Here is a 16,175-nt window from a genome sequence, read left to right as displayed (position 1 = left end):
CTCTTGGCTAATCTTGGTTTTTACTATTAGACAAGAGTAAATACATAAAGAAAATAGAAAACAAGATCTTTACTGCCTCCGTATGGAAATGGCAATCTCACAGAGTGACAACAATCCAACATGTCTGGTGGTATCTTTAAGATACTGCTGAGGGGCTCTGTCTTAGTACTAATGATGCTTGGACCCAGAAACCATGTCTAAAATCAGAATCATAGTCTAATAAAGGTGTAGCAGCAATAGTTATTATACAAACGTCATATATAAATTATTGGGTTGTAACTAGATGTATTTTTTTGGTTTTACAGGCATACTTGAAAGCACAGCATTTTTTTTTCTTACAGTATAGTGCTATTATTACCAAGCGACCATATCCAAGGAAAAAGCTGTTCAGATTTTAATAAAATGAAATTTTGTTAGTAAGAAGAAAAAAAACAACAAAAAAAACAAAAAACAAACAAACAAATATTTCATATTATTTAGATTATTCTGACTACTGTTCTCATCTTGTGTGTTATTTTCACAATGTTTCGGTCGATGTAACCTCCAACCTTCTTCAGGTGTATCTTGTTGAACTCAGGAATTTTTCTGTTAAACTTCGAAATTTGAACAGAATTTCGAACAGAACTCTTTATATACTCTTGTTCTGTCCACCATTACAGGATAGAGGTCCTAAGTAATTCACAATTGTATATTTTGGTCGCCCACACTGAGAATTGAACCTTCAACCTTCAGTAGAATATTACTTTTACAATTGATTTTTCCAAGTACTCTAACCACTGAACCATGGAAGTTACATCGACCGAAACGTTGTGAAAATCACACTTAAGATGAGAACAGTAGTCAGAAGAATCCAAATAACCAACCCTTATCTAAAAAATTCAGAAACATAAAAAAACAAATGACTTTTTATTTTTTTTACATTTATATTAGTGTTATAGCAATCCAAAAGGGAAATAACTAATAAAGAAAGTAAGAGATATCGCCCTTTACAGATTCTAGCTAAGACTGGAGAGTTCGAAGAAAAGAAAAAGGTGGACAGTATGGCGGCTGGGCTAACACATGCATATGGTTCTGTAAATAATGTTTCTACCATGAATAAATTGTATTTAACTTACGATGAGCTTGTCTACTTATTACTCGAATATTCCATTATCCCAACAAATCATTTCTTAGGACACAACAAAAATTGATGACAAGGATGAGATTGGATTAAATATCAAACCTCATAAACAAATCTCACATGGTGATAATAATAATAAAACAAAACAAATGTTCGGAGAAATTATTTTCCACACAAATGAAAAAAAAATCTTTTGCTCAACTTTTTCTGTGAACACACACACACGCACACACTTTTCCACAATAAGTTTTTATGAACAAAACAATTTTTTTGTAAACAAACGGAAAAAAAAATTTCTGCACAAAGAAAAAAAAAATTGAAATTATTTGCATCATGGATCCAAGATTATTGAAAAAAATATTGCGAAACCAGCAAGAAGATTTTTAAAACCTCCAAACAATTTAATTGACAATTTAACGGCTCAATTTAACAAACAATTGATTGACACACCAAAATCAATTTCTCTGGACATCATAGCAAGCACAATAACAGATTTTTCATTCAATCCTGATTTAAAACAGACCTTTACTGCTAGGAATGATTTTTTATCTATGGACGAAGCATGAAAAGTACCTTTACTACTTCGTAAGCTGGGCACAGCAGAACATAAAATATTCAAATTACATTTTTTTGAAAAAGATCAGGAGATTTCTCATTTGATGAAACGATAGCATAGTTATCAGACATTTTTGGTGTATTTGATATCCATTAGAGTTTAAATTAAAGAAAAAATGCTACAGACGAGTTTGTCGAATATGCTGGGATTGTTAACCTACAATGCGAAAAATTTCAGCTAAAATCGCTGACAGAAGATCAGTTCAAATGCTTCATTTTCATCGCAGGGTTACAATCTTCAGAAGAGGTAGACATTCGCTCTGACCACAGAATGTCAATGACTAATTAATCTAAAATAAGACACAACAATGGTGCAACAACAAAGCCCTTCAGTTTCTAACAACATTAAATCGATAGAGACATCCCTAAGTGGAAATAGAAAGAATCTGCCAACACCCTGTTGGTCATGTAGACAGATGCACTATGCTCGTTTTTTCTGATTTAAAAGACACATGTCAACACTGTTCATGTCGTGGGCACAGATGTATTTTGTGGTAAAAATAACTGCAACACTTCCAGGATAAATACTGCACAGCCAAGAGATAAAAACCACAGAAGAATGCCAGAATGTTTCCAGGAAGCCACATCAAATTAAATTTTTTTGCCACTTTCAACGTAAATTTTGAGGCTTGGAGAAAATGTATACTTGTTGGAATAAACAAGCCAGTGAACTTTCAATTCAATACCACTTTGGATATCACTTTAATTTCATGTCACACAAAACCAACTCTTAAGACAACTCATATTGCTTGTGGCACATCGGGAAACAAGATACAACTAAATGGTGAGTTAAAATGCAATGTCTCTTTTAAAGGAACAAAAAAATTTTCAAGTGTGTTATGTTTTTGATGCATCAACTCTGAATCTTCTGGGTTTGGATTTTATTGAAAAACTTGATCTTTTCAATGTTCCCCTAAAGCAAATTTTCAATTCTTTCAATATTAATGTTGCAGCAGATGTTGAAACACATTTTAAGAACATAGTTAAAGCAAAGTTTAGCAAGATTTTTCAAGAGGGACTTGGAAGTTGTTCTAAAGTTAAAGCGATTTTAAAACTGAAGACAGATGCAAAACCAGTTTCAAACCAAAACGTCTGGTACCACACACAGCTTTAGCCATATAAAAAAGAATTGGATCATCTACAACAACAAGGAATAATTCAACCTACAAATTATTTTTCTTAGGTAGGACCTATTATTGTGAAGATGGCAAAGTACGCTTATGTGCCAATTTCAGCACAGGACTAAATAACAGACTGGAGATACATCAGTATTCACTATCCGTACCGGAAGATCTGTTCTCAAAATTCAATGGTGGAACTTGTTTTGCAAAACTGAACCTTGCAGATGCATATCTACAAATGGAAATTGATGAAGATTACAAAAATCTTTTCACTATCAACACCTACAAGGAATTATTTCAAATTAACCGCCTTCCAATTGGGGTCAAGTCAAATCCAGCAATATTCCAACAAACTATGGATACAATGCTCACAGGATTGCCAGAAAGTTTCTGCCTACATTTATGATATCATTACAGACACATCCCAAGAGGAACTTCTGCATCGTCTTACTGCTGTGATTGATTGAATTTGACAATATGGATTTCACTTAAACCAGGCAAATGCAAATTCTTCCAAACTTCTGTGAAATACCTTGGATTCATATTTGACAAAAATGATCGAAAACCAGATCTGGATAATATTCAGGCACATGGCAACTCCTAAGGATGTTGCAACACTATGATATTTTCTGGGCCTTGTAAATCATTATGGTTCTTTCTTACTCAAACTACATAAGTTACTGAGACCTCTGAATAATCTTTTACAAAAGATACCAAATGGAACCTGTCAAGCACATGCAAAGAATCATTTGAGAAAATGAAAACATTTTTTAGTTCTGAACTATTGCTGACACACTACGATCCATCAATTCAATTCGAATTATTCAATTCGAATTATGGACCAATAGCACACAAGATGGAAAATTTTCTAATTTCCAACAAACTTTGACTGCTACCAAAATAACTTTGGTATTATTGTTTATGTTTTGCAAAGATCTATGCCCCACATCAAAAGTTTTTAAATATGATGAAGATAAACTTTTTGTTTGCAATATCTAATAGTAGACTTTTTTTCATTTAACATAAGACAAAACATTACATTTGTAAAGATTTTTCAATTGTTTGAAGCCTAGATTTTTAAATATACACTGAGATATTTTACTCCTGAACTACCAGCACATACAAGACTGCAAATTTTTGTTATTCCTAACAAACTTTGAATACTACTCTCAGTTGGATTTACGTTCTTACCCCTTTTAGAAGATGTTAGCTTATTGCTAATCACCTGAGTTGCCCCTACTGGGAAATGCAGATGAGGCTGCCAAAGTGAGTTTTGTTTGATCAGTGCTCTTTCTTTAAAACATTAGCTTAAAATCACACTTTCCCGACTTTTGAGTCACGTCTTTCTGCTGTGAGAGGAAGATAAATATCTACCACTATTCTCATTACCTATCTGGCATGCATTTGTAAATCTGAAGAGTGCATCTCGTATAAGTATTAGTTCTTATGTTTGTCTTTTTTTTTTTCTAGTATCATGTCAATGAACGAGTGTGTCAAGTATTTTCACAAGTCTACAAGTAAGTAAAGTGCAAAATCGTGCATTATAGTTAACAACAAAAAAATAAAAAAAAGCAAATTAAAATAACTTTTACTAAATACAAGGACTATCGACTTGCATAGCTTTTCAGTTTTAACATTTTTTCCTTCAGATTTTGTATTTAGGAGGCTTATCAAAAAACATTCAAAATGCCACATCCGTGCAAAGTTAAAATTTTGATATAGCACAAAGTATTTGGAAATAAAGAAAACTTAAATCCATTTTGTTAAGTTAACAATATACAGATTGATCGGTAAAAAATTTAAATTTCGACTGATTGGTGATGGTTATTAGTTAAATTTTTATTTAATTTTAGATTGACATACAATAGCCAATCTTCATTTCAAGTAAAATAAAGCACCATATTAGATCCCTACTTTTACAAGCGTTTGAAACAATAAAACAAAATGTGAAAAAACAAACAAAAAAGTGTTAAAATTGAAAAGCAAGTAAATAGAAGATTGTTTTTTGCATTTAGTAAAACTTATTTGTTGTAGTTTTTTTTCTTTTGATAAAAGTTATTTGTTGTAATTTTTTCTTTTGATAAGTTATTTGTTGTGAATTTTGTTTATTTCATTTCCTTTTTGCACATTTGTCCATAAAGTGTTTCATTCGTGTTAAAAAAATATTTTCGTCATTTTATTTTATTATGTCTTATAAGATATAAACAATTGCACTTAATTTCTAATCTTAAAAAATCTCTTGTTTAAATGTTTGAGATAGTGCCTGAATTTCTGGCATCCGGTTGGATGACCCATTCCCAGTTAGAACAAGATAAGTAAATAATGAAAAAAGTGGAATTTGGATTTAAAAATGTAAAATTAAAGTAAAAAAAAAAAAAAAAAAAACAAAAAAAAAACTTTCATTGATTTTCCCTTATTTTAATATTTGTAACACATCAGTACTTCAACTAGAACATCTTTTTTGATCAAAATTTTTAGGAAGTTTTTAGATGAGATGTATTATTTGGACAATTGTTCTCACAACTGTTAAGCTGATGTAACCTCCAAACCTCTACAGATGTGTCTCCTTGAATTCAGAAATATGCACAGAATCTCTTTCTCTAATATATATATATAAATATATATATATATATATATATATATATATATAAAATAAAAATTGCAATTAAATTTACCAAAATGATCCAAGATGGTAAAACTAAAGTATATTATAAATATTAAAGAATTAATATTTATAAAGTAATCTCAACCAGATGTAAAAGCTCAATAAAATCAAATAGGAGATAGAGCTTAACTCTTTTTCAAAGTGTTTTTTAACATGTTTTATTAACTGTTTGCTCTTATATATATATATATATATATATAATTTTGCACTGGATAAAACAGGGGAGGCTAGGGCAGTAGCCTTAGATATATCTAAGGCTTTTGACAGGGTATGGCACAATAGTCTTCTCATGAAAATCAGATCATATGGTATTGCTGGAGGAATACTTAACATAATTAAATCCTTCTTAAATAAGAGAAGAATCCAGGTTGTCATCGATGGTTGTATGTCAAAACTATATAAATGCGAGTGTACCTCAAAGATTGATCCTTGGACCTTTATTATTCCTGATATTCATAAATGACCTCCCTGATAAAATTATCTCTGAAATTGTTATATTTGCTGATGACATCATGCTCTATAACAGGCATAAGGGGAAAACGAATGAACATGTATTCAAGGCAATGGCAGAAACTCTAGAGGAACACCTCCAGTCTTTAGTGGAATTGGGACCAAAAATGGATGGTGACATTCAATGCTGCCAAGACTTAGCTTGTTTCCTTCAATAATTACAAGAAACCGTCTCAACCACTAATAGCTATGGCTAAAGATACATTACTTGAAAGTACTTTGTTCAAATTCCCCAGCTTAACATTCACAAGGAACATGAGTTGAAACATATACATTGAGGGCATTGCCTAGGCTGCTGCAAAGAAAGTGGGCTCTCTCTACCTCTACAAAGCCACCATTCACTCATGTATGGAGTATTGTTGCCACATGTGGGTTGGTGCATCTGCTACTTGTCTCTCCCTCTTAGACGGAGTTCAAAAGAGTCACCAACCTAATAGGTCCTGCACTATTAGCTAGGCTTCTCCACTGTCCCATCGACGAAATGTTGCATCCCTCTGCCTGTTTTACAAGTATTTTAATGGTGAATGTTCCAACGAACTACAAGCTCTTGTGTCCCCTTGACATAAATATCCCCAACAAACCCGACGAACAGCAAAAACCTATCTCTACACAGTATAAATTCCTAGATGTAAAAGTTTCTTCCCTGCTAGACTTTGGAATTCCCTTCTGGGTTCTTGCTTCCCTGACTATACTGACAGGCAAAAATTTAAGTGTAATGTAAACAGACATCTTGCTGCTCAACTCCCTACATAGTACCCCTAAAATTTATGTCCCAGATAGTAGCTCCCTACATCAAGGCGCTGTGCCTTGTTTGGGGTGCAATAATGTATATAATATATATATATATATATATTCCCCCAAAATCTTTGGAGGGGGGAGGAACATTTGCTATGGTTTCAAAATATATGAAATAACAGCAGAGAGACTTGCTTCCAAATATTTCTCATATGTTATAATCTCCCTTCTTTTAGAAATAGAGTATGATTATGAATATCTCCAGTATCAAATAAGCCTTACACACTGTGAAATTTACTTTATATATGAAAACCAAAGAGGGGTGATATAACATATGAGAGATTTGGAATCAAGTCTCCCTTTGCTGTTATTTCAGATCATCTAAAATCATAGCAAAAAGTTTTAGTTTCCCCTCCATCAAGGCATGAGGTTTTGGGGAAATATCAGACATTTTGTAATTCATATGCAAAACTAAGAAAACAAATGACCATCATTAAAATATTTTATGGCTGCAAAAAAGTGCCCAAAACAGACTCTAATGTGCAACCTTAACGGCAAATATCACATAACCTACTACACAATTCAGGTCATTATCTTTTCAACGAGCCTTCATTTGTTAAATTCTGATAAATAGTCACTGAGATTTGGAACTCATAAAATTGCCAAAACAGGTGGTATATCTATATTTTAGTGGTCTAGCAAGGTCACAGGGGAGACAACCGAAAAAGAAAAACTGAAGCTGGCCTGCAGAACACTATATATACAAATGTAGGCAAATTTAGGCATATTTTATTGGTTTAAAAATATAGGTTCTTTTTTACCAATTATCATAAAATTATAAAACCATAGAATAATATTATGATCTTCAAAAAGCCTGCAAATTTTCATGTAGTTTCATCTAGAACCAAAGATATGAGCATTTCAATATTCAATTTGGTTACGAGTGTAGATATATTCATATATATATATATATATATATATATATATAAATATATATATATATATATATATATATATAAATTTATTTTTATTAATGGTTTATCTGCTTAGTTACACATGTTTCGGTTATCAAATTGTATCAATGACCCAGTGACTTCACCAGACTTTAACAGAAATGGTTATTATGATTTTTCTTCCAATCATAATAACCATTTCTGTTAAAATCTGATAAAGGTACTGGGTCGTTGATACGATTCAGTAACCGAAACATGTGTAACTAAGCAGATAAAATGATAATAAAAAGTATATATTTGCTCTGCAATAGTATTGAGCACTTTTTTCAGGGTTTTACTAATTACTATTTTTGCTATATACATATATCTCATGATTCTTTGAGGGGGTGCAAAATTTATATAATGCAATCATGAAAGGAAGACGAAAATTCTTGATTAGAACGTTGACTTAATTTTAACGTTCTAATCATGAATTTTCGTCTTCCTTTCATGATTTCATTATATATATATATATATATATATATATATATATATATATTCCACCAACTTTGACAAGTTCCAAATCATTTGAGGATTTTCCTTAAGATTTCAGCTGTTTTCATCATTGTCATCCATCGTATAATCTCATTCTTTTCTTTGGTTCCAATTTCTCATAAATTATTATATTTATTTTATTATTATTATTAATATTATCCTCATTATTTTATTATTATTGTTGTCGTTATTGATATTATTGTTATTTATATATATATATATATTTTTTTTTAAAATAAAAAAAACAGATTCTACCAACGTAGCAGCTTTAGAAATGGCCTCTCTACATCCAGCACAGCTTTTGGGGATCACAGATCGGAAAGGTTCCTTAGAATTTGGTACGGATGCAGACTTCATTTTTCTAGATGACGAGCTCAATGTCAACGCAACTTATATTGCTTCAGAATTAGTGTGGAAGAATCCTTCAGCGTTTAAACTGACACAGCAATACCGCTCTGAGAGCTGAAAGTGATAACAGTAAGTAACATTTTTTTTTCATATTTTAGTTGTAACAGAAATTGTCAATCTAAATCATTCATTCTTTCTGTGTGTCTGCATTTTTTTGTGTTTTTATTAACGTTTTTTTCTTTTAATCTACAATTTAAATTGTTAATCTTTAATTCTTGGTAGTTATTTCTACTTAGGTCATAGAATTTCTAGTGGAGTTTTCAAATTCATTATTATTGTTTTCATGTTTCCTATTATCTGATGCTTGAGATCAGATGTTTTCTTGTCCGTTGCCATTTTGCTTGTGTTACCCACCAGGATCAGTTCGCCATAAACTGACTCCGCATGTCTTTAGCAGCCTATAATATTGTCTTTGGGCTATTAATGTCAATCTGGGATACACTTTGTGGCTTGTGTGCTCAACATGCTCCTCTATGGCAGTGAATCCTGAACCACCTATGCATGCCAGGGAAACCTTTTGGAGATCTTTCATCTCTGCATCATATCCTGTGCATTATATAGCAGGACAGGGTTACCAACACCAATGTGCTGGGGTATGCTGAGTGCCTCAACATGCACCTTTGTCAGTGCAGACTCCACTGGCTGGGTCGTGTCCACCAAATGGATAATGCCCATATCCCCAAGCGCATCTTGTATGGTGAGCTGGCAACAGGACAGTATCCTAGAGGTTGCGTGGCTCTCTGTTACAAGGCCGTATGCAAACATGATCTAACACTGATTAGCATCAACCTGGGAGCAGCTGGCAGATGATCGCAGCACCTGGCAAGGTGCTGTATGGCAGGGAGTGGAGAGAGGAGAGAACAACAGAAATCTGATGCTGGAGAACAAGGGATGATGCAGAAAGCAATGCCAAAAGGTCGCAGATCCCAGCACACCATCCTCTTTCCTCTGCCCATGTGGCAGAGGCTGCAGTTCCTGAATAGAGCTCCTGTACCATGCTTGAAGATGTCCAAAGACAATTTACTGAAACATCAAGGCGCACGTCATTATCTCCTGAGAAAATTGCCTACCAGCTTTAGCAATGAATATTTTGGAATGAACAATTTACTACTCCTAAGTAATCCATCTTTTATTGGCTGTTTTTGACCATCAGGTTAAATCCTATATAGATCTTTGAATATACCAATATGCAGAAATTTAAATGTAATTATGGCCCTTAATCATAGTTACGTTGTCAGTAGCAATATATCTTGTTTGGGGTGAGATAAATTATCAAAAAAATTTACTTAAAATAATTTTTTCTAAAAACTTCAAATCACGTCAGAATGAACACAGTTAGGGTTGAATGTTCTCATTTAGTCAGCCATGTCTAGATAGAAGTCTTAAATAAAGAATTGTATCTTTAAGCATGAATCAGAAATCAGTTCAACAATGGCTTTGCTGTTGTCAGACTGTTCTTCTGTTCAGTGCTGAGGTGTTAATCCTTCCAGACTTTACTTTCTTTCTGAGAAGGTTTAATTTATTACTGTCTAAGGTGCTTGTGCTGATGAATGTCAATGAGGCTACTAACGCACTGATACTTCTGAGATGGCTTTCCAGAGCCATGCTGACTTTGTGTCTAACCTCCTAAAGGGATAACTTAAGTAATTTTTAATTGTATTGTTAGTATCAAAGAGTGTTCTTAGTGGCACCTCCCCAAATGAGAAGATGTGTAACCACGTGACAGCATGAGAGACGGGAAAAGACATGCCGAGATGGCAGAATTTTGTTAACCATATGACAGACGAGAGGAACTGTAAAAATACAAGATGAAGGTGTGGTTAATAAATGCCTTTTGTTTCCTCTGTTCCTTTGCGACTGTCTCTGCATGTAATGTGTTGCGTTTGAGTAAAAATGTAATGACACGTTACAGTGTGAATAACAACCAAGATGAGAACAGTAGTCAAAAGAAGCCAAATAATACATATTATAAATCCTTATCTCAAAAATTCAGAAACAAGATTTGATATGTTTTGGAGAATCAATTGTTTTCCCAGTTGTCGTTTATAGTGCGATATTATTTCATATTGCTTCTTATGTTCTTTATTTTGTTTGTTTGTTGTTGTTTTTATATAATACAAGAACCTGCTGATGGTAGTGGCTTCTTTTTCACCTGATTGTATTTAACATCTTAGGACATATCTGACTTACTATATATGAGCTTCCTAACCTAAAATGCATCATATTATTGTTTTCCCCTCCTCTTTCCAAAAACTCAATCATGTTCTGAAAAAATATCAAAAAGAACAATTTTCCTTTTCAAAACAACCAAACCAAACACTATGAATAAGTATTTGAAAATATAAAAAAACTTGAAACATTAAACCTTTTCTAAAATTACTGGGTTCTGCATCAAATAACCTGAAATAAAACAACCAAACCAAACCAAACATGTATGAGAATAACCAAAAGTAACAGTAGTTCCAGGATCCTATACTGACATTAACAGATTAATATTAAAAGCAAATTGTGATACTTTTTATGTGACCCTGTAAAATAACACAGTCCTATAAAGTTGTATTTTTTTTAATGTAGCCCTTTAAAATCGTGCAGTTCTATAAAATTGTGAAGTTCATATTGATTTTATCTGGTATTTGATATTAAGTTTTCTTTCTCTTTTTCTTCTTTTGCAGGTTTAACCTTTGAGCCTTATACAGCATTCAGTCAATCGACCAAAGAAATTAAAAAAAACCCCCAAAAACCTGCATTTTAAAAATTGTGCTTGAAAAAAAAAAGAATTTTTTAATTATGATAATCATGAAAAACATTCGTGTACAGACACCCATACCAACATACACACATAAAAATATTTGCATACATGTGAGTATTGATATATTCACATGTACAGATATAAATATATGCATACATTTATTAGCATACGTATGGACAGATACAAACATCTGCGTACACACACGAAAATATACCTTCACATACATACACGTAGATGCATACATACATTCAGATACATGTATACATGTACATACATGAATACATATGTGTGTAATACATATATAGCCACATACTTGTATATATAAATATGTATTAATATTTTGTATTTATTCATCCATACATACACAAACACAAATCTATATGCATACATTACATAAAACATATATACATGCAGGAAACATAATATCCATGCATATGCATGCATGGGACATACATACATCAACCATATATACATGTATCCATATATGTATATAAAACATTCATCGATACACACAAAAATGCACACACATATATACATATACACATATATATATATATATATATATATATATATGCACATCTTTTTATATGTACACATATCGCATCCATATGTATACATACTTAAAACGTCCATACATATATGAAATATGTGTATACATGCAAAACATCTCTCTCTCTCTCTCTCTCTCTATATATATATATATATATATATATATGTATACATACATTTATACATATATAAAATATGTGTGCATCAGGGATGTGAGGCCTCAGTTTTATTTTGTAATTCAGAACAAACAGAATTTAACTTAAATTTACTTTTTCTTTTTTCTTTAATATAGAAATTTCTATCTTGATTTTATTTTATTTGTCTTTCTTACTTTATCCTTTTTTTCCTCTCTTTCTATCCCTCTTATTTTGTCTTACTTCCTTTCCCCTCTTTCTCCCTCCTCCTCTCTGAAAATATTAATTTTTTAAACATCAAGCAATTCATAATGAGAAGAGTAAGGGAGGTAGAAGCCATTTTATTTATAAAAAAGTTACTTCTCTCCTTGTCTACCTTTCCTCCACATACACACATGAAATCTTTATCTTGCTAATGTCCATGATTTTTTTTTCTTGTTTATTTCTTGGAACAAACATATTCATGTTTTTAATACAGAAAAAATAAAACAAAAAAACACATTTTTTTTTTTTTTTTTTTACATAAAACTAACTAATTTCAACAGCATTAACACGTTTAAAAACAGAAATAAGATTGAAACATACCAGATACTTTAAGTATGAGAAAGAAGGTATTGTAGATTAACCTTAGCCAAGCCACTCCCTCTCCAAGAGATTCTACCTTTTTAGGTGATTATGTACGGACGCTATGAAAACTCTAAGAAAAAAGCATTACAGAATTTAGAGTGGCGGTCAGTTTCATATATTATGAAGTTCTGGGCCATTCTAGCGTTTTAGGGCAATTAACTATTTTTTTTCTCTATGACAGCTTAACTGTGAATGGGTATTGAATGATTTATTTTTTTTTAGATGATTGTGTGGTTTTACAAGATTCCTTTTGGCAAGGTGGGGACTTGATGCCCAAATTCGGGGTTAAGCAAAATTTTTTCTTGGAGTTCTAATATAGTGTATGGATTCTTTTTTCAACATGCCCTGCCTTAAAAAAAATCTGCACAGAATTTCTCATTCATAGCAAAACATTCTTTTATTAGCTGTCGTAAAAATATTTTTTTGTAAAACTTTTCAACAACCAACAAATTATTCTCTTCTGTTTCTCCAAAATATTCTGCTCCAAATTTATATGATTTTTTTTTTTTTTTAATTAACTGCTATAAAAAAAGCTACAAATGTGATGTCATTATATGATAAATTTTATGAATGATGACGAGGTGCATTGGCCAATCACATCCCTGGTACATACATAAAAAAACACATACATACACATAGGATAAACATACATTCATACATCTCTGTATACATACATAAAAACATACATGTTTGATAGAGGTGTTCTATATCACTGAGGAAATTTATTGATGTGTTTATACAGTAAAAATGAAAGCACTACAAAAAGTAATAAATGATTTTAATTAAATGCTGATTGGTTTTTCTTTGTTTTTATTTTTGAAGAAATTAAAATTATAACACTGGTATGCACAGTTTTCAAGCCTTAACATATAATATTTAGGTTATTGTGCCGTGTAGTTAACAAGAAAAAAAAGCAACCTAGCTTGCCTTGACAGAGTTCAAAATAGACTTTGTAGCCTAGTAAGGGATGCCCTTTTCTCTACCCTGCACCCTCTTTCTCACAGAAGCGACGTTGCATGCCTGTCCCTGCTCTATCGCTATTTTCATGGCAAGTGCTCATCTGAGCTCCGATCTATGATCCTCTCTTGCTAAACTTTCACAAAAAACACTCGTCAACTGAAACCACTATCAATAATTTTCCCCACTCTTTATCTGTGCATAAACCTAAATGTGGATTCCATGAAAAAAGCTTCTTTCTTAGAACTGCATGCCTGTGGAACTTTCTTCTGTTTGCCTGCTTTCCAGCTGACTACAATATCGTCATCTTCAGGTCCAACATAAACAAGTTTTTGATGAGCCGTCCCCTTAAGTAATCCAAGTTACCAAATTTCCACTACCGGTTATTATATTGTCCCACTACTGTACACTCAGTAACCTTTATCCTCGAGTGGCCTCCGGACTCTTTTGTAAAAAAAAAAAAAGGAGTATAGAAAACAAGCAAACAAATTTGCATATAACTTTTATCAAGCTCAAGAAAATTTTATCTTCTATCAATTTGCAGTTTTTCACTTTTATGAACTGTCCTATTCTTAATAGGATTTTCAAGTAAAATTCAATTTTTACTGTATCTTTTGTTTATTAAATTGTTAGATGAAAGTACAGAAAAAAAAAAGAAAAAAAAGTTCCTCCCTCTCCTTATATTAAGAATAGGTTTCTAGTCTAAATAATAATGTAATCATTTCAGCAAGTTCTGTATTTTGCATAAACAGATTTATAAAAAAAAAATGTTTAATCTTTTTAGGTTTTCTCTCATCGCCTTCACAGAATTATTAATCCAATGGATTAAACATTGTGCCATATTTTATTTGATATGAAGCCTCAATGTTTAACAACTTGAAAACTAAATAAAACTATCTCTGATAACTGTCATCAATCGATTGAGAAATAAATTTTTGACCAATTAATGAAAACTATTACATTTGTGCTTACTTTTCCCGTTTTCAGTTGTTAAATATAATATAGTTAATCTTTCATCTATGATATCCATCTTGAATTCTTTTTTTATAAGCCTCTGAAAGCAACAGATACAAAATCTAAAAAAAAAGCAAGCACATAAAACGGTTTCAAGACTGAAAAACTATGCGGGTCGATAGAATCTAAAATCTGTTTGTGTTTGGTAAGTTATTTGTTGCAATTCGTCTTTTTACCCCTTTTCTCTGCCTGCTAACTAACTATAATGCACGATTACTGATATTTGATTTAGATAATCTTTTTTGCATGAATTCCAAAAATATAAGCTACTTTTTTTTTTTTTTTATTATATCCAATCGGATCAAGTTCCTGAAATCTAAGAACATACCAGAAATTCCTATATTTTATTTTATGAATACAAAAATTACAACATACAGCTTAACTAAAAGCAAACATGTCTTCTTCATTAAATTCATGTTTGTTTTTGTTTTTTTTGCTAAATAATGTACAAAAACCACATCTCTGCAGATGTTAGATAAAATTGAATTTCTTATCCATTGTAATAAACATCCAAACCTGAAAAAAAAAGTAAAATAGCTAATTTTTTAAAACTTCAATTGACTAGAATTTTGTGTCCATAATATATATTAAATATTAAATTGACTTTAAAAGCAATACACAAAAATAGTTTTGTAATATTAACATAATTTTTTGGCTAATTAAAAATATTTTTAAAATACTCTTGATCATGTGTCCATAATATATATTAAATATTAAATTGACTTTAAAATAAATACATAGTTAATGCAAAATAGTTTTGTAATATTAAAATAATTTTTTGGCAATTAAAATATTTTAAAAATATTCTTGATCACGTGTTAATAATATAGATTAAATATTAAATTGACTTTAAAAGCAATACACAAAAATAGTTTTGTAATATTAACATAATTTTTTGGCTAATTAAAAATATTTTTAAAATACTCTTGATCATGTGTTCATGATATATATTAAATATTAAATTAACTTTAAAATAAATACATGCAAAATAGTTTTGTAATATTAAAATAATTTTTTGTCTAATTAAAAATATTTGAAAAATGTGTCCATAATATAGATTAAATATGAAATTGACTTTAAAACCAATACACAAAAATAGTTTTGTAATATTAAAATAATTTTTTGGCTGATCTATATTATTATTTTCCACAGCTGAACCACAAGAGCCAAGAAAGTCAACAAACTGGAAGTCCAAGACTAGTATTTCGCCCTCATTTGGACTCATCAGTTAGACACATCCGAGCTCAGGATTTCAAACCCGAGCCTCTTGCATGCGAGGCAAGCACTCTACCAACTGAATAAACATACCACACACACAATGATTTTTATTAACTTACACAGATCAAGCAACCCGCGTTTCAAATCCTGAGCTGGGATGTGTCTAACTGATAAGCTCAAATGTGGGTAAAACTTGAATCTTGGACTTCCAGTTTGTTGACTTTCTTGGCTCTTATTAGCTGCGACATTGGTTCGGTTGTAGAAAA

General features: G+C 31.4%; 1 protein-coding gene across 3 annotated transcripts in view; it reads left to right on the top strand.

Annotated features, from left to right (window-relative positions):
* The window catches only part of LOC145268368 (N-acetylglucosamine-6-phosphate deacetylase-like), a 118,748-nt gene extending 107,271 nt beyond the window's left edge, over nucleotides 1–11,477 (top strand). For all 3 annotated transcript variants that reach the window (XM_080123916.1, XM_080123918.1, XM_080123917.1), the window contains exons 9-11: nucleotides 4,327–4,373; nucleotides 8,502–8,730; nucleotides 11,334–11,477. In XM_080123916.1, the coding sequence (XP_079980042.1) occupies nucleotides 4,327–4,373; nucleotides 8,502–8,719 (265 nt within the window). In that variant the 3' untranslated portion in view covers nucleotides 8,720–8,730; nucleotides 11,334–11,477. The remainder of the gene's footprint in view (nucleotides 1–4,326; nucleotides 4,374–8,501; nucleotides 8,731–11,333) is intronic.
* Nucleotides 11,478–16,175: the final 4,698 nt, after the last annotated feature.

This window comes from Euprymna scolopes, chromosome 43 (genome assembly GCF_053919585.1).
Source record: "Euprymna scolopes isolate OS-2025 chromosome 43, ASM5391958v1, whole genome shotgun sequence".
Classification (NCBI taxonomy): domain Eukaryota; kingdom Metazoa; phylum Mollusca; class Cephalopoda; order Sepiida; family Sepiolidae; genus Euprymna; species Euprymna scolopes.
Note: the sequence above shows the minus strand (reverse complement) of the source record. Positions and strands in the feature narration are given on the sequence as shown.